Raw genomic sequence first — 20,493 nt, forward strand, 5'->3', positions numbered from 1 at the left:
GGACTGACATCCAATCAGCACCTTGTTTCTATCCACAGTGATTGTTGTTATTGTTGTTTACAGAATGTCTATAAATCTGCCTTTTTATGTTACAGTTGTTCAGTATCCCCCTAGTATATATGTTACACTTCATATACTCAGAAAAGCACATTATGACATAATTAACATTTTCATATTGCCCACTCCTACATAAATGCGTATTGTATTTAATATTGTCTTCATATATATATATATATACACAGTCAAGCCACATTATTATGACTACCAGTTAACATCCACACTAACTGTCGTGTGCAGCACAGATGCCAGCTAGACAGGCTGGGAATGATTCAATAAGGTCCTTGTAGGTTGTCGCAGGTATCTGGAGCCATGCTGACTGTATACCACAGCAGCTGGATGGTGCATGGGGGAGGATCCATAGAGCGAACATAACAATTGAGGTGGTCCCACAGATGCTCAATTGGGTTCAACTCTGGGAATTAGGGGGCCAGGGTAGTACTTGGAAGACTTGGTCATGCTCTTCAAACCAATGTCGCACATTTCTAGCCATGTGACATGTCGCATTGTCTTGCTGGAAGATCCCATCCACCCCAGGGAAGACAGTCAGCATGTATGGGTGTATGTGATCTGCGAGGATGGATTCATACCCAAATCAGTTGAGAGGGCCTTCCACATGGATAAGTGGGCCCAGAGAATGCCACGAAAACATTCCCCAGACCATAACGCTGCCACCTCCAGCTTGTGGACAAGAAGTGGTCATAATAATGTGACTCGACTATGTCTATACAGTACTGTACAAATGTCAGAGACAACCCTTCATTTATTTCCAGCCATGTAAAAAAGTTATTTATCTTTCAAGAGATATTCCCAAGAGGGTTTGATACAAAACAATCCACTACACGTCCTTTCGGACCCTGATGTAGACGTTTTCCTAGGACCTTCCTCAAGAACAAATTTAAGAAAACATTTGTGTACTCATATGTATACTTGCAAATGATATGCTCTGTTAAATATATGTATTATGTTTTATTTCCCCTGATTCTCAAGAAAAGAATAGCTTGTACTTAGTGGCTGTTTTACTGAAAATTAAGTGGAAAATGAAGGGTAGTATCTGACTTTTGACAGTACAGAATGTTTATTAAATGTGTATATGTGTGTGCTTTACCCAGAATGACCAAGGAGGACACAGAAGTCTGGTGAACAAATGGACAACCTTTCTAAAGGCTAAACTGACCTGTTCAGTCCCGGGGCTTAATGGCATAGACACGCACTTTGATGAGCTCCGTAAGTATACAGGCTTAATTTTTACACTCTGTGCAGTGCAAAGACCCCTAAATGGTATAGGGGTATCAATGAGTTTCAACATTGGGCGAATATCAGCAGAAATTGTCCATATAGGTCCAAAAGAACCTGAAAGATTTAGTTTGCAATGCTTATGCCTTTCAGAGGATGTGTTCTTAATGACTGCCAAAGACCCCAAGAATCCAGTGATCTATGCTGTCTTCACTACCTCCAGGTAACAGTCAATGCATACGCAAGTGGTTAACACTCTTTCTTCAGTCTTTCTTCCCTTCCTTCTCTCCTTCTCTCTCAAACACCCCTCTAAGGCTTGCATGCGATTTGCAGGCTCATCTCCTCAGACACGTATCTCTCTCTCTCTCTCTCTCTCTCTCTCTCCTCTGTAATCCAGTTAGACTTAGACAACCTCAATGCACTCTGGATGGGAAATTCCTCTTCAGCTCACATTCAAACCCCCTCTTACCTGCTCTATCAGGAGCAGCTCAGTCAAGCTTATAGGAAATTAGATTAAACCTCCTAGGTCCTCTAGGCTGTACACGCCTTGAAACCCCTCCTCTTACTTTTTGAACATATAGAATATAAATATAATTACCTAACCGAAGGGCTGTCAAGATCATGACATTTTAGCTGATGACTAATTGACTACAATATAGGTGGCCATGTAAGTGGCCAAACTGGCTGATCAGTTGTCAGCTATCTTCACTTAGCTGACACTAGTTGTACTGTTGAATCAATAGTGTGGAATCAAATGTCTGCAGTTATAGTGTAAAACAAAGGTAAATGTTCTTCACGAGAGTAAAAATAAAAGCACACTTTTGGCCAGAATACATGCTAATTGGAACATTGGAAGTTAGGACTGTTTTCATCAGCCCCATCATGTCTCACTAAATGCATTTACTGCTTTCTTTTATTTACATTTATTAGCCTCAGTCCAGTCAACCCAATACATTTTTTATTTGTTGCACCATAATATGAACGTGAAATCTAATGACTGTGAAAAAGGATAGCAGTAACATTTATAATATTGTCAAATAACTGCTATTTGGCTATTATATAATAGCCCTAGCTAACTATGGATTTAATTGAGCAATAAACTAATTATAAATTAAAGCTGTCAGAACAAAACTTTGTATCTCTGTAAGGCGTAACTCTGTAGGAGATGCATGTTTTTAAGTTAACATAACAATTGAATGAGATTTCTTCCAAATAATTCTGGACCATTTGTATTGGTCCATTCGTTTCAGTATTTTGACACAATTTAAAGGGCAGCTGGAGTTTTCAAATCAGGCCAAGAAGTGTAAGAAAAAGAAAAAAAAACAACAACAAAAATGGACACAAGTTTTCGTCCCAACAAGACATACTGGTCAAAGTGAAAATAGATTAACACATCATATATTTTAATGCACAATGCTGAATTGAACATATTTTTAAAAATAATTAAATGTGACCTGTGCAAAAGTTATGGGATATTGTATATTCTATGCTTTATTTTTTTCCAAAAATGTCAACTCTGCAAATTATTACAACAAAAATGCCCTCTGTAAGTTTGTTAACTTCAATAATCAATATTTTGACCATAAGTATTCACACTTTTTTGTGTGACTGTACATATTTATGTAATGTAATGTCAATCCAAAGCGAAACAACAGTAACAACTCAAAGGTTTAAAGGGGGGATAAACAACCTCTGCTACCAGCCAGACTGTTTCTGTACCAGGCAGGGCAGCCAGAAGCGGGCAGACGTAGGCGTAGGGCGGAACAAAAGCAGACAAACGAGTTACATGGGGGGGGGCTTTTAAGATGATGGATGAGCACGCAGTGCTTTCACACACGCTGCCTCTGTGTGTGTGTAAGTGAGAGATGAGGAAGAGGACAAACACATCACGATTAATCACCGTCAAGCGGCGAGAAAAGCAGAACGTGGTGCGCGGCTCTCAGCCAGAGCCAGTTCAGCATTCTTGCCTGGCTGCATCTCTAATGTATGCAGAGAACACGGCCCCTCGAAAATTCAATTACCAGCTTTGAGGAATTAGACTGCTTTAATTGGTTTTCTAAGTGCTCCGTTCCAGAGATGAATAGGAGTGCATTCTGGGGACTGGCTTTTAATATTAGCACTTAATGAGCCTCGAAGGCTGCGGCGCTGGATCAATGTTTTATCTGAGTGTGGGTGGGCATAGGGATGCGGGTGGGTATGTGTGAAGCCCCTGACTGAGTGGAAGAGAATTAGTGTGTTCATGTGCCCCGTGGTTAATTGAATTTTTCACTAATTAACATTTTACAAATGCTCCGCCATCCGTCTTCCATGAACTGATTACTGATTATTCTCATAGATGCACACACACACACACACACACAAACTTGTATACATACACTCACATACATAAACTATGATCAAACATTCCCAGATTTTTACTTTCCTCTCTTTTTCCGCACAGTAATATCTTCCGTGGATCGGCTATCTGCATGTACAGCATGGCCGACATCAGGAGAGTGTTTCTCGGCCCTTATGCCCACAGAGATGGGCCCAATTATCAGTGGGTTCCTTTCCAAGGCAGAGTGCCCTACCCTCGCCCTGGCACAGTGAGTTTCTGCACATACTTTTAACGTAGTCTTAAAGAGCCAGAAGTTTCTCATTATAAGAAACCATAACACATTTTGGGCTAGAGGTTTTTATGAACTAGGGTGTGAACAAAATGAGTGTGACATTTTTGGCTCAATCCAAAACTGACTTATGAAGGTGGAACTCAAAGTAGGGGTAAAGGGTGCATTCATCAACAATGTCTGATGTTCAGTAAGCCTGTCATTAGTCCATATGTGTAATGTAAGCTGCATGGATGTACAAATATCCAAATAAGGATGTAGATGTGCCAGAGAACACATGTGGTAAGATTAAAATGACCTCCTGCAATGCCAACAGTTGCATTAAGTAACACAAGCATTTCAGTAATTAGCTTGCGTTGTTTGTGCTATCGGTTGTATTTTATGTCAAAGAAATGGACTACAGGAATTTGGGGCAGCTTTTAGAGGGCCGTACCCTTTGTTAGAATCAGATCACCACAAATCAGAACCAAATGTTTAACAAGTTGGCCTCACACTCTGGTTACAAGACTATCAAAAAAGGACTATCAAAAAAGACCTCAGCCTTTTAGCTAGCGCAGCACTATAGCAGCACTATAGCATATCTAGCATGTGCTACATTTAGACTGTGATATTAAACAGTGGCTCCTAATCTTGGTCGAGGAGTAGCCTGGGAGTAGGAGGCTACTCCTGGACCTGCTCTAACATACCTGACCCAATTATTCTGCTAATTAACACATCCTTCCTGAGGGTGTGTATAACCAGGGTTGGGAAGCACTTGTATAAAATAGTGATTGTTAGCTGTTAGTTGTTGTTAGTTACATGTCATATCATGTAATGTTATGTAATGTGATAATATTTATGCAGTCAAACAAAAGCTTAAAACATCATGGCTGCACTTCAGTATAGAGGTATGACTGTAAATGTCCTTGTATTGCCCTTATTAAGCCTTAGAAAGCCAATAGCTGCTAATTAACTGCTCATTAATACTTTTTAAAGCAATTACGGGTGTGAATGAAACACTTTCTAGGACACTTTGTTTGTGTATTATGTATCAGTCTCTTGCGCAACATCTCAGGTGTCTATTATTTTGTCCTTATAAGCCTAATCAAGCCAATAATTAGTGACTAACTTTTCAAGCCAATAGCTGATAATTAGTTGACTGTCCATTATTACTTTAGTAAGCAGCAAGTAGATTTCTCTGGAAGTACTTGATTGTTTTTATTGCTCAGTAAGCAGTAAGAAGCAGGCAGTTAATTAGCTATTGTCTTGATAGGGCTTAATAATAATAATGACAATATTGGATATTTAAAGTTCTGTGCAAAAGATTGACACATAATACACATAAAAACAAGTGCTTGATTTGCTTAATTTAGCTTGATAATTATTGCTTAATTTAGTTTGATAAAGCTAAATAAGAACGTTACAAAGGCATTCTAATGCCCCCCCTATACTGAAGTGTTACCAGAATGGCCAATTGGGGTAACCTCAACTTGTTCTCCATTTTCTTCTCAGTGCCCTAGTAAGACCTTTGGTGGCTTCGACTCCACCAAAGACCTCCCAGATGATGTGATCACGTTTGCACGTCTGCACCCAGCCATGTATAACCCAGTGCAGCCAGTAGGTGGCCGGCCCATCGTGGTGCGGACAGACGCTGAGTACCAGTTCACCCAGCTGGTGGTGGACAGAGTGGAGGCTGAGGACGGCCAGTATGATGTCATGTTCATTGGAACAGGCCAGTATCCCATAACCCTCTCAGTTTTATACATGTGCTCTAACAGTCGTGGGCTGTAGGTTAGGGATCCAGCCTTGTGACCGGAAGGTCGCCGGTTCGATCCCCTGAGGTGTCCTTGAGCAAGACACCTAACCCCCAACTGCTCCCCAGGTGCTGCGGATTGGGCTGCCCACCACTCTGTGCAAGTGTGCTCACTGCCCCCTAGTGTGTGTGCGTGCTCACTAGAGTGTATGTGGTGTTTCACTTCACAGATGGGTTAAATGCGGAGGTGAAATTTCCCCGTTGTGGGAATAAAAAGGGTCTCTTAATCTTAATCTTAACTCAAGGGTTCTCATCTCCAGTCCTGGGAACCCATTGTCCTGTATTTCAACCATTCTCTGCCCCAACACACCTAACCTGGCTTGTCAAGGGCCTGATTATTTGCTATTAAGCTGGTTTAGGTGTACTAGAGTAAGGGATACTTAAAGCTGTGCAGAGCTGTAGGTCCCAAGGGCTTGAGTTGAGAACCCCTGATCTAGCTAATCAAGGTCTCGAGGAGCAGGTGTGTTGGATTAGAATTTAAACTGTATAGTGCAAACTGGTTTAGACACCTTTGATCTGCTATACACATGCAAAGCAATCAAATGCAGATGCATTCTTATGTAAGAGCCAAGTCAGATCAAAGTATGAAGGTTAACAGAATCAGTTAAATGTGTTTTTGCTTTTCGTGGGCAGATCTGGGCACAGTGTTGAAGGTAGTGACCATTCCCAGGGAGAGCTGGCATGACCTCGAAGAGGTGGTGCTGGAGGAGATGACCGTCTTCAGGGTATATACTCAATACCGCTTGACCAACAGCAGTTACTGTAGCCAGAGACTTATTTAAGAATGTTTATTACAGCAAGTGAAAAATACCAATGAGTCAGAGCTTGTGTGTTTTCCCTGTAGGAGCCAACCCCCATCACTGCCATGGAACTCTCCACTAAACAAGTGAGTCTGCTGATGGCTGCCAGCCCATACTGCTCAGCGTGTTGCCATTAAATGTCAGTGAAGTGCTTGTGGGTCTGTTCTCACTGCTTTTGTGTTTGCCTGCCTCAACAGCAACAGCTGTACCTGGGTTCTGCTGTGGGAATATCACAGATGCCTCTGCATCGCTGTGAGGTGTACGGAAAAGCCTGCGCTGAATGCTGTTTGGCCAGAGATCCATACTGCGCCTGGGATGGAACAGAGTGCTCTAGATATTTCCCTACTGCTAAGAGGTCAGTCAGCTTTCACAGCAGGCAGACCCAGTTAGACTTTCCATTTAGCCAGTCATTACAAGATGTTTAACACACGTTTGGTCAGCTATTCCAGAAACAAAACTCATGCAAGTATTAAAATCCTGAAATACATCATTTTCCTAAGCACAGTTTCTATTTATTTGAGTTTAACAAGATGGGAAAAAACAAAACATGACAAAAAATATGCCACAACTTTTGCACAGGCCACAATTTATGTTTTATTGTGTTCCCAATATCTTAAATTCAGCAAATAAACAGTAAATGTGCATAATCTCTAGAGAATGTGTTTACTTTTCACTTGAAAACATCAAAACATAATTTGACCAGGAGTGCCCAAACTTTTGCATACACCTGTAATTGCATTCAATAATGTGTAACCTGATCATTCATAAAGTAACATCAATTGAACTGCAAGATACATTCAGAGCATTGTAGCAAGGCATGCTATTACAGACATCATCCATAGTATTGTGGCTATTGTAATAATAGTGCATTTAAATTATGAACACTTTAATTTGATACAGAGTCAGAATTAGTTTAGCTACATGCATTCATGCTGTTTTTAAACGCTGCTGCCACAATGATTAACACATTGATTTTATGTATGACTTATTGGGCAAGATAGCCAGTTGTCTCTTGCTTTCCTGTGAGATTTTTATTTGATTCATGTTATTTAAATAAGGATCAGATTTTTTAAACTACTTAAAATGTCAGGCTTATTACATACAAAGGCTTATTATTTGGTAACTACAGGGACTAGTTGAGCTATTCTTAGGTTATAGAGACATGTAATAAAACTTTGGATCCCTGGCCTTTTACAGGGTTAAGAACATTGGCTTAATGAACACCAAAGTATTATTCATATTGAGACTATAGCTAATAGAAAGTACTGGAAATGGGTTAGTGTGTTTTGTGTCTTAATTTAGCCCACACAATGAGAGCTTCAGGAAAAAAATTAAAGACACACAGTGCCATTGATGCAAAGCACCAGAAGTTACTGGAGTGCTAATATCAACCATTTGTGGAGAATCTTCAGCCTGCTAAACACGAGTGAGTGAGTTTGTTACAAGCCAGATCCAATAAGGTGCTTAACATCTACAAAAAGCTAATAAATTTTGAGAAAAAAAGTCCATTGCCCAATTTGGCTGTAAAAACTACAATCATAGTTGGCCCTGTTTGCAATTTATCATCCCCTTGTGTAGTGAGGACTTATAATCACTCTTTTAACTTAAGAAAACACCCAAGACTATGCATTTGTATTGTGTTGGACAGATATTATCATTTGCATACCTGTGTCAGGTACATTTGTGGCTTTGCGCTGCCAGTCATGCATATTTTTGCCAACAAGCTAAACAGATTGCATTTGATTTGCATACTGTGTATGTATCAAGTGGTCTGTGTGCAGTATTCTTTCTGCAGTAGAGTTCCATGTTATGGAACTAGCTTTGGAATTTCAGCTTTCAGCATTCTGACCACCACACCACCACATGTCGCTCCACAAGTGCTCAGAAGCCAAGCAGTACAAACTCTACCCTTAAAAACACACATTCTGCCCTTCATCCCATACCACACTCACACACACCACCCTCAGTGTGCTTCTGCTTCCTTTAAATATATTATACCACCTACATCGCTTAGACCACAGCATAGGAGATTCACACACTTCAGTAAAGCCAATGGAGTCTCTCAAACACAAAGATACTGAACTCCACACCACACACAGTTAACAAATCCCACCCTCCAGTAAAGTGTATGGACACACACATACTCCCTGCAGTGGTGGTATTTGGGTGGGTGGATATGACAATATAATAATGTCATCATGGCAAATTGTGTCATGATAAGCTGCATATCAACTGCATATCTGAGGTTTTGCTCTATCATGTGGAAATTATTTGAATTCCGACATTGCTGGGAATCTAAGATAGCATACACTGCAAAAATGAAGTGAAAATATGTTACCATGTCCTCTAAAGGAAACAAACTTCAAAAGGGCATTGTCCACACATTTTAGTACACAATTTATATTTATTTAAATAAAATAAACATAAAATGTATAAAATAACTTTTGCACAGGTCACATTTTACATTTTTCTCCTAATATTTTCACTTAGAAAATCTTTTTTTTTTTTTTGACTAGGGGTTCCCAAACAACTGTAGTATGTAAATACTGGTAAAGTTTTAAAACATACAGCTCACTTCATAGTTATATGAAAACTATGTGATGTCACAGAAAACATCCCAACTCTGTATATCCAACTATTCAGACTGCTGCAGCTCCATCCATTCACACTGAAGTTATAAGAAGTGGTTCAGTCTTCACTGGTTTTCAAAAAAAGTACATTGAAAGGAGGCCAATCAGAGCAGAGCTCATTTACATACATCAGTCTTAAAGACAAAATAAAAACAGTTGGTTAAAAGAGATAAAGAGAGGTTGGAAATGGTCCTGTGAAAAATCATTTTGGTTGGTTTTGGTACATAAAACCGCGAAAAAATTGAAAATGGGATTAAAGGAGAAAAGTCTAAAAATTTGGATATGGGTTTTTTTCTCATTATGACACTGTTGTGAAAATGTTATGTTAGTAATCAACCTATTTGGAATTTAACCTATTACTTGACATTGACAGTTTTTAAATTTGTTTTAAGTCATTTTATCTAGAGATATCTTATTCCATTACTTCCAGATTTTTTCTTGAAATCTGCCAATGAAATCTACTACCTTTACTACATAATATCACCTAAAACAGGTAAAAAACCTCTAGAAATAGATCAATTAAATAACATTCTTACATCATTCTCATAATGAAAAATATGCATATTGACTAGATTTAATGTTTACAGTTGCCAGTACCTCTTGCCATGCATTTGGACATTCTAAGCTGTAGGTGTGCATTACTTGAAATGCTGTACACTCTGAAAAAAGATGGTTCTTCAAGGGTTCTTTAGTGAAAATATAGGTTCTGTATAGAACCATGAACATTCCAAGAACAATTTGCATGCCAAATGGTTCTTTGCATGGTGAAATGGTTCTTCAGATGATGTGTCAAGCTTGTAACAATAGAAGAAGAATGGCTTCTAGTTTTGATAGATTTTTAAATCCACTGCTTCATCCAAGTTTCATGATATTACAGTCTAGCCATGTTTCCCACTCCTATTGGGTGCCATATGCAGCCACAGTCTCAAACCTCCCATTTCCCCTTTGGCCAGAAGTGGGCACGCCTGCATGGTCAGCACTGCTAGGGCACTCCACTCTTCTCCAAATATTTTCACTCCAGCAGCAATGAGAAACAGACTTTTGACCGCATCTCACACATGCGGCCTGATCGCAGAGACAAGGAGTGTGTTTGAGAGCAAGGCTGAATTACAGGGCAAGAGATATACAAACAGAGATGGGAGTGAGAGACAGAGAGATATATTAAGAGAGATATATTAAGCTCTGGAGATCTTGCGAGGGCGCGGTGACAGAAACCGAAGGTGTTTTTAAGCTCTTGCTCATATCTCTCTCTCTTCCCCTGCAGAGTCAGTCTGATCTCCAGATTTTCCCTCTAAACTCCCCTCCACCTTCACATTCCCTCTCACTCTTTATTATCTGCTATAACAAAACAGTCTCGACTCCGGCAAGGCCTGAAGTTTGGATTTTCCATTTAGTGCAGGAAATCCTCTGTGCCTTTTTATGTATTTCTAAAATATAAACGGATACAAGTCTTGGCCGGGCCCCAGTGCCTGGCCCTTGGCAGTGGCATAGAGGTAGAGGCACTGCTTTTGCATAAAACAAAGCTGCCATAAAAGCCCTGGATTCAGCTTGGACCAGAGACATACTGAAAGAGGCTTTCAGGACTGCAGGCCGCACAGTCCCCCCATTTTCAGTGGACATCAGAAGGTGCTGCAGTGTGGAGTTCCATAACGCATCTATGGAAGGCCTCCCAGCCATGAGTCATTTTGCTGTGAGCACCAACTGGTGCTCCAGCATTTGTTGTGCGTGCCAGCTTCTTTTTCCCCTCTCGCTGAAAGCCAAGGCTACTTCGCTAAAGTACAGTTCCTTGAATGGAGCAACAGTGCCCTCTAGTGGTGTGCAGCAGTTCTTGCATGAAACACATGGTGCCTTAAACTGGATCTGTATGCATCAGTGCATAAAAGCATAGTACAGCTTTTATTTTTAAGTAGAAATGTAAAATGGATTTTCAGTGATATGTCTTGTTATTTTTCTGCAGGAGAACAAGACGGCAAGACATCAGAAATGGAGACCCTCTCTCACAGTGCTCTGATCTGCATCATAATGGTAACCAGAAACACATACATCAGATTAGAGCTGCACACAGTTTGTCATTTATTAAAGAGCATTGCAGTATTGGCTTTGGCAAAGCTGATATTTCAAAAGGCTGCAAGTTGAAAATAAGCCTTTTAACCAATCACCAGCCCCAGGGCCAGAACAGCTTAGTCAGAGAGGCTATTTGTCATAAAAGGCTGAGCAAAGCAAAAATGACCCATATGGAAAAAAATACATAGTACATACAAAGTACACCTCCCTGTATCTCCACCCTTTGTCTGTTTTATCAGCTCCACTTACCATATGCATGCAGTTCTACAGTTACAGACTGTAGTTCATCTGTTTCTCTGCATGCTTTGTTGTCCTTTCATTCTGTTCTACAATGGTCAGGACCACTTAGGACTACCACAGAGCAGGCATTTTTTGGGTGGTGGATCATTCTCACCACTGCAGTGACACTGATGTGGTGGTGGTGTGTTAGTTTGTGTTGTGCTGGTATGAGTGCATCAGACACAGCAGTGCTGAGCTTTTAAAAACCTCAGTGCCAGAGTGTAGAAACAATACTTAATGAAGTGGCTTATCGGTGTATGTGCCAACATATTGATGTTGTTGGAACAAAACCTCCATTTTTGTCTTTTTCCCGTTTTTGACATAATTTGAAAATGCTTGTTGCTCTTTACATTGTACATGCATTTCATGATGAAAATAAAATGATGAGAGTAAAAGAAATGACCCAAAATGACTTGGAAAAAAATCTGGTTCCATTGACTTGCATTAAAAATCAAGAAGGCTTTTTCCTTCTCTTGTAAAGTTACCATTTTAGAGATACGAGGTTTTGTTCTGGCAACAGGCAACAGCAATATACTGCACATACTGAAATACATGAACATGTATACAAAATATATACGATAGTTCTTTTTTTTCATATATATATATATATATATATATATATATATATATATAATATATATAAGGAAATACATTACAAACCTGACACATATTTTGACAAATATATGAAATATGATTCCTTTGCTATGATGATGCAGAGAGTGTTCCGATTTTGACTGACCACAATAAAGAATAGGACAGAAAACAAATCAAATGCTTATATCTTAAAGCATCAGGACTAAGTATTAAACTTAATTGCAACAATGTTGAGCTACATTTTTAGTTATTTGATAATTATATAAAATACACATAAGACTGCATACCATAAGCTTATTTTTGCTATGCTTTCTGTATAGTTTAAGCCAAAGTTTCTTAATCCTGCTCTTGACCACCCCAACACTGCACAGTTTCAACTGTTCCCTGCCCAACACACCTGATCTAGCTCATGAAGTGCTCCATCATTAGTTAATGAGCTGGATCAGGTGTGTTGAGTCAAATAATAGTTCAAACTGTGAAGTGCTGTGCATCTCCAGGAGGAGAATTTAAGCCATTTGTTTCCTCACACTTCTCAGGCAGGGGGTTTTGTGTCATCTGAGGTTTGGCTAAATGCCACTCATACATGAGTGTTTTTGCTTGTGTGTGTGTTATAGATGATCTGGAGGGCTACAGCAGTGTGGATGAGAGGAGTGTGTATGGAGTGGAGAACAGCAGTATGTTCCTGGAATGTAGCTCAAAGTCTCAAAGAGCTCTCATCTACTGGCAGATCCAGAGACCCAACGATGACCGCAAGCATGAGGTAACACTCGCACAATTGTTAGTTGAATGGATTTCCACACAACCCCGTCTAACTAGTGAAATCAGTTACTTTAAAGTACACCTTCTGCTGACACAGGTGGTCAATTGGACCCACACAGCTTACATAATCTACACAAAAGGCATTGCTGGTAGAATTGGACACTCTGGAGTGGCTGAACATGAGCCCAAGATCATCATACTCAATACCATGCATCAGCTTACAGGCATAAGGACCCCCAGTATTGGGCTGTGGTGCGGTGGAACTGTGTTCTTTGGAGCAATGGAGCTCCATCCAATACCTTTGGGATGAGCTAGAGTGATCCAGAACTAATCATGCACTATTAGTACCTGACCTCACTAATGCTCAATCAAATCCTCATAGCAATGGTTTAACAGGTAGTGTATATCCTTCCCAAAAGAGTAGAGACTGTTAGTCCAGCAAAGGGGGTACACATCCCCTATTAATACCCTTGATTTCAGAAGAACTGTTGGATGAGCAGGTGTCTTCAGACTTTTGGACATATGATGTACATCATAACTGTCCTGTCAAAAACTGATTTGTTCTAATTTTTATTATTTTATATTGTGTGATTTCTTGATGACTCGACCAATAGGAATGGTCCAAATTACTTGCAGTGAAATTTGATTTTGTTGAGCATTTGATTAACTTAATAATGAAACATGATATAGGGGATTTTGTCATGATCCCATTGGTTTTGAAAGCATAGGTTAAGTGTATATTAGATGAAGTGAAAGCTTCCTTACTAGTCTTATTCACGTTCTTCTTATACACAGATCTAAATTTATAAATAAACCAAATGGGGAAACTGAAATTTTTTTTCTGCATAATTCAGTATTTGAGAAGTCATTCAAAGTGGTTTAATATGAAATGGATCAGTGTAGAGATACTTACCCACTCAGATTTTTCACAGTGGTGGTGACAGGACCCAAGGGCCACAATATCGACAACACAAATGGTTTTTTACTATTTAAAACTACCTCTAAAGCTACATGTGACTTATTTTATGTGTAACGTTGATGATGGAAAATAATGGTAAATTTAATAAAAATCAGTTTCTTTGGGTAATATTTGGGTGCTGGGTGCTACGAAACACCCTGCATGCACCACTCCACTATGAATTTCTAAAAAAACATTTTGTGTAATCGTTTTCTTTAAGGAAGCTTCAAAAGGTATTAAATGCTCCAGACATCTGGTTCCTATCACGACCACAACTCTGACTCAATCCTGCCTCTGTGAACTGAATTTCACAGCAAACTTTTTTTTTCTGGTGTTTTTCTGGTGGTTTTGTTTACATCTTAAAGATGCAATTATGCAGATATTAGAAGATGAGGAATTTTAATGAGAATGATATGAGCTGATAAGAGAATCTAGTGAGAGATACAGACCCACTCACAGCTGTGTTGCTCTTACGGATAGTGATCTGAAACAGATAGTGCTCGAGTAACCTCTAACCCTCAAACAGACGTGATGATGATCTAATAACTCTCCAGTTACAGTCTGCCTATTGTAGAAGAAACCCTCTCTGTGCACTTTCAAATGCCCTTTCACCCCATGCATGACCCCAAACTCCCACACTCTACCCACTCCAGCCTGCAGAAACACACATTTTTGGACTACACCGACAGTTTTAATATGACTATTTTCTAATAACATTATATAATATCACTTGTAGTACAAACTCAATCAACCACTTCCAAATCAGTAGAAGAACCGGTGAATAGAACCAGTACAGCTGGTACTGGAGCTGGTATCTGTGGGTCATTTAAAGATGGAATAGCATTACATAAAAAGCTAAGGGCTCAAATGGCATTGAAAAGCTGAAATAATCTCCTCACTGTAGCCTGGATCCCACAGAATCCCCACTGGAGCCCTTTGTGCAGTGTGTGGGGAAAGTGACTTGCAAGTAGGCAAAATGGTTATTCCACAAAACAGTTATGAAAAGAGAATAGAAGATGCATATCATGCATTTTTGTGGTAACAGCAAGACGGTAGATACAGCAGAGACAACTACAGCCATTGTGATGACCATGTGCCTCTGCCCACTTGTAAAACCTGGACTTGGTGGGTTCCTCACCAATCACGACCGCCTGCAATGCGTTGTAAATGTAGCCTTGTTTTCTTTGAGTAACAGCATTAGAGATAAATGTGATGACAAAATGTTTATTTCAAAATGGTTTGCTTGCATTTATTTTGATGGGCAAAGGACATGATCTACTAGCATCACAAATTTGTGGATTTGTTTTCTGTCACCAGCTAGCATTTAAAGCAGGAAGACAAATGAATAGGAATATATTTCACCCTTCAGTTCCCATTAATCATCACTAGAGCTGTTTGATTCCAGAAATTCTTGAGTTGACTTTGATTCAGATTCCAAGGGAATGGAGCTAATTCCAAGAGTGAGCTTCACACAATATTTTTTTTTGTCAGTTCTCAATTCCAAAAGTCAAGATATAGAGAAGGAGATCCAGCAGAAAAAAAGTTAACAATATAACATTATGATTTACATCATGACAAGGGGTGTCCACATTTTAACTTCATGTACTACCACCATTCCACTGGGATACAAAATGTGAGTTTAATAATAAGTTCTTAGCAAAGTACGTTTGCAAACTTTTCCACTTCATCCACCATGTATATCAAACTAAAGCAATGGAACTCCCGGGTGATGAACAGGTGAACATGTCATTGTGGAATTACCTTCACTTAGAAGGATACATGCAATGCTGCCTTCAGATTTGGTCAAAATAAGGCTCTGTAGTACGCAGCTGACTTATACTGCCTTTCGAATGGGACAAGCTTTGTCTCAGGGGTGTGTAAACACTGCCTTAAAATGCTGCCTCCCGATTAGACCGCACCACATGTTTCCATTATTTTTAATGTGATTGCATTATGAATATATACCTTTCTCTCTCTCTGCCTCTCAGATCAAGCTGGATGAGAGGGTGAGTCACACTGAGCGAGGCTTGCTGATCCGCAGCCTGACCCAGGCTGACACTGGAGTGTACCACTGCCATGCAGTAGAGCATGGCTTCATCCAGCCACTGCTGCGTCTCACCCTGCAGGTCATCCCGTCCCAGCGGATCGGAGAACTGCTGCTGCGCACGGGCACTGCCGAACGTGAGCCCATCCCCAAACACAAGCTGTGGTATCGTGACTTCCTGAGCCTGCTGGAGCATCCGGACCTGCACAGTGTGGATGAGTTCTGTGAGCAAGTCTGGAAGAAAGAGCGCAAGCAACGCGGCAAGAAAGCTCCCAGGGCTGGGCCAGGCCTTGCGCAGGCTCAGAAAGCTGTTCAGCCTGTCAGCCAGGGCTTGCAGACTTTGGGACAGAATCAGAACGACCAGAGAGCATCAAGTGGCCCAAAAGCAACAAACGTTCCTAGAGGCCAAAATCTGCCCAAGATGGCTGGGACACAGAGAAGCCAACTACAGGGCACCACAAGCACAGAGAGCCAGAGCCCCAGACCCAGCCCCATCAGCCCGAAAGCTCAGAGCACTCAAGTAACTCAAAGTCAGGGGAAGAGAGGCAGCCCACCAGCCCGAAGAACACCTCCCAACACAGCCAAGTGGAAACAGGTCCAAGAGAACAAGAGGGGACGCAACCGCCGCACCCACGAGCAACAGAGACCACCACGCAGCGTGTGAAGTTGCAGATCGGAAACATATACATACATCAGATCCACCCATTTGCACTCCTAAACATACAGACATACAACAATCGTCATACATGTGTACATTGCAAAGATTCAAACAAAAGCACAAAAAAACTGAAAAAAAAACTGTAAACTTAGAAGTTTTGAACTTCATGTTACTGATTTACCAGTGGAAGCACAATTACAGTGAAAAAGAACATTTTGCAGTAGTGTGTATTCAAGTAGACTGATACACTATCCTGTACATAACGTTCTGACGCTAAAGGGCATGTGTGCGTGGTATCCCATGGGACACTTCCATCTTGGAGTTAGAGAGGAATCACCATTTCCAAGACTGCTTCCACCACCCAAGCTGTTTGGAGAACGCTGGGAAGCTTCCATGGAAACGGATGTGTTTTATTTAGGAATAAAAGAAAAATATTTGTTCATCCTTCTTGGAGGACTGTGTCATTCAATGACATAATGCCTTGGTTCTAGATCAGACAGCACTCGTTAATATGGACTGAAAGATGTCTGGTCACTCTGATTCATAAGAACTGTATTATAGGAGTATTATAGTGGCCACTGTATGGAGAATAACTGAGTTAACCACGGATACAAGACTGAGGCATGCGTAAACGACAGCCCGTCTGACCTCTGATCCTTGTAGCCATTTCAACTTAAACGTTAGCCTAATTAGTTGCTGTGTATTCATAATTACCAAGTGATCCAAATGGACAAGGACCATTTCTCCAAAGGACAGAATTCAAATATGTCGTGCATGTCGTTTAATTGAATACATAAGCTTTCTCAAGTCAGTGGCATAGCTAAACTATTAAAAAATCAAGTTTCAAACTACAGGGGGTTGTTCATGATAGATCTGCAGAATTCTGGTTTCATTCGAAATAAATGATAACGTGTCATGCTAACTGCTGCATCTTCTGAAAGACGCTGTGTTCGGTTATTGCCATAACCTTCACTGTTTTAATTTTAACTTATTTTTATGCTCTTTTGCCTCATACAAATGTCCTCTTACAGTCTATGTTGTAGATTAGGCTGAAATATAGAGTGTAAATATATACAGCCAGACACCACTTGACTATTTATTGCCGATTTTTTTTAAAGGGTTACAGTTATTTTTGATATTATTATGATATTATGATGTTTTGAGTTCAAATGTAAACAAAAGTGACTGAGTGTGGTGATGCGCATAGATGGACCAATATTTTTGCCTTTTTTTAGCATTTTACATATGTTTGTGTGTTGCAGATCAACCGACACTCTTATTAACCCAAAATGGTGCAAGAATTTAGTCGAATCTTTAAATATCTCTCAATACCCCCCCCCACCCCCCCTTGAGAAATAAATCTCTGTCTCTCTCTTTCCTTTATTACTTCTCTGTAAAGCCCCCAAGTAAATCTGTCTGTATGTCATTGCCTTGTCTCTGTATCACACACTCATCAAATTGGAAAAAATATGGTATGAATATTGGATAAATAGCAGAGAAATTTGGTATGAATAACCTGTGAAGTTACTGAACGCCCACACCATTAGCTGTGAATCTCCTGTAAGAATGTGTAGGGTGAAAGTCTCACTGAGAGCCAATGAGTACAAACTGCATGTGCATTCTTAGTGCATCTTCTTTAGTGTCAGTGTTTTGTGTGAGGTCACTTCCTTGCCCCGAGCAAAAGAGATGTGAATATTTTTTATTTGGTTTTACTTATACGAAGATAAATATGTCTGACCCTTTTTGCGTATTATAAAACTGTAATCTTTTGTACAAATATCCCCATCCCACCCTCCTCAAATGTATGATGTTTCAATGCAATACAAAGCTATGTCCACCAGATGGCACTCCCCAAATCTCTTGCTTCAGACTTGTTTCGTCTTGGGCTGGAGAGGGGATATGAGGGAGTTGGGAGCTCTTATAACTGTCGATGGGTGTTTCTGGCATGCATTCGGTTGTCTAAATAAATATTTCCTCTATCATTTTAGGGTGGTCTTTTATATCGCATGCCCTTGGGTGTCCTGAGGAACTTATAAAGCACTGAAGTTGCAGCTCTCTGCATGTAGCTCTGTGTGTTCAATACTTATAATGATGTCAGTGATTCTTTCTAGCTTTTGCCAGATGAAGCCACTAAAGAAGTCTTTTCGATCTCACATCCTCCATATGTAAGCCCCTCCGGCCAAAGACATGCACATCCACCGTAACACAAAGTCACAGCATTATGACCATTATGATCCAGAAAGTATTATTGTGGATGCAAGAATTTGTTCTACACAAGCAGGTACACAACTGCTTCCACAGATAGGTATACACTATATGGACAAAAGTTTTGGGATGCCTAAACATTACACCCAAAGGAGCTTCATTGACATCCCATTCTAAACCCATAGGCATTAATATGCAGTTGGTCCCTCCTTTGCAGCTATTACAGCTTCCACTCTTCTAGGAAGCCTTCTACAAGACTTTGAAGTGTGTCTGTGGGAATTTCTACTCATGCATCCAGAAGAGCATTTGTGAGGTCAGGCATTGATGTTGGACGAGAGGGCCTGGCTCGTAATCTCCATTCTAGTTCATCCCAAAGGTGTTTGAGCGGCTTGAGGTCAGGGCTCTGTGCTGTGTGGGCCAGTCAAGTTCTTCCACACCAAACTCACCCAGCCATGCCTTTATGGACCTTGGTTTGTGCACTGGAGCTGGAACAGGAAAGGGTCTTCCCCAATCTGTTCCCACAATGTTGGAAGTATGCAGTTTCTAAAATGTCTCGTTCTGCTTAAGCATTAAGATTTCCCTTCACTGGGACTCAGAGGATTAAACCAACCCCTGAGAAACAAACCCAATAGCATCATCAGCCAGTTTTGGTCTGAATACTATTGGATAGCCTGTTGGCAAACTGCTAAGCTGGTCAGCTGAGAACTAGTTGAACAGAATGTGTTTAGTATGATTCAGATATTTTGTTACAGATACAAGCAATTTGTGACCACAAACATAAGTTGCATGCATTCAGTGTTCTCTACTGCTGCTCTAGGACGAATGCTCAGTCAAAATCCTAATAAGAATCACAAGATAATGCACAATTTATTTGTCTTTTCGAACCTGCATATCCATATCTTCTACAGCTACACCCAACCTGATGAAATGGATCAGCCTACCTTAGATTCCATTAGTCAGATAATAAGACAAGAATATTTACTCATGAAATAATTGCCACAACCCATAAATTGGGTCTTGTTGCTAGAAAAAGCAGTGCATCTCAACATTTCTGTTATCTGCATTTTGAAAGGGGGCATTTTTCAATAAATCCACAGAAGTGCAAATTAACAATATGCTATCTAAATGGCTTCAATTCTCTGTGCATGCAGTGACAGCACCAGCTCCCTAGGTATCTAATATGAATACACATCATTCACCATCGAGAAACTTTGCAATGTCAACACTGACTGAAATTGTGAAATTAGCTACATGTGCAGCTACTTGGATCAAAAGTTGCAACCACATTTGCAGCAAGTGACAAGAGCACTATAGCACAGCTGACATTAAGGGAAAATATATACATTTTTAAGAAGATACAAATTACAGCAGAATCTAATTCACTTCCGTGTCATGCAAAACCAAGTGTACTCGTCATCAGTTTTCAAGCCTTCTGAGTAAGAAAAGTAAAAAGAGGCAAATAAAGTATGTAGAAAAACAGATAGACTGGATATAATGGAGCTGAAAAAATGACAAAGAGCATATAAACAAGGAGGTTTTAATGTTATAGCTGATTGGTATTCATAAATATTGGCTTACACTTTGCATGTTACAGGGGGTGGCTGTTTAGTTTTGTTATTTTTCTTGCTCTACCTTGACCACATGAAAAAAATATATATATAAATAATAAAATATTGTTAGCCAGTTAGCTTCCCAGTGCTTTTTTTGCACCTGGTCCTCAGAGGACACCTGCCCCCTGCTGGTCAAAATATGATCTTTTTCTTTCATACAATAGTGGAAAAATTGTGTTGGAGAAAAAAACTTTTTGGTGG

At 40.1% G+C, this 20,493-nt stretch overlaps 1 protein-coding gene across 1 annotated transcript in view; it reads left to right on the top strand.

Annotated features, from left to right (window-relative positions):
* Window positions 1–18,459, top strand: part of sema3aa (sema domain, immunoglobulin domain (Ig), short basic domain, secreted, (semaphorin) 3Aa) — a 54,493-nt gene extending 36,034 nt beyond the window's left edge. Inside the window, exons 8-17 of the mRNA XM_017712213.2 lie at window positions 1,170–1,284; window positions 1,447–1,516; window positions 3,734–3,878; window positions 5,391–5,610; window positions 6,325–6,416; window positions 6,536–6,577; window positions 6,689–6,846; window positions 11,079–11,146; window positions 12,673–12,818; window positions 15,764–18,459. Of these exons, the coding sequence (XP_017567702.1) occupies window positions 1,170–1,284; window positions 1,447–1,516; window positions 3,734–3,878; window positions 5,391–5,610; window positions 6,325–6,416; window positions 6,536–6,577; window positions 6,689–6,846; window positions 11,079–11,146; window positions 12,673–12,818; window positions 15,764–16,483 (1,776 nt within the window). The 3' untranslated portion in view covers window positions 16,484–18,459. The remainder of the gene's footprint in view (window positions 1–1,169; window positions 1,285–1,446; window positions 1,517–3,733; window positions 3,879–5,390; window positions 5,611–6,324; window positions 6,417–6,535; window positions 6,578–6,688; window positions 6,847–11,078; window positions 11,147–12,672; window positions 12,819–15,763) is intronic.
* The last annotated feature ends 2,034 nt before the right edge of the window (window positions 18,460–20,493 follow it).

The sequence above is a fragment of the Pygocentrus nattereri genome, chromosome 1 (assembly GCF_015220715.1).
Source record: "Pygocentrus nattereri isolate fPygNat1 chromosome 1, fPygNat1.pri, whole genome shotgun sequence".
Lineage (NCBI taxonomy): Eukaryota > Metazoa > Chordata > Actinopteri > Characiformes > Serrasalmidae > Pygocentrus > Pygocentrus nattereri.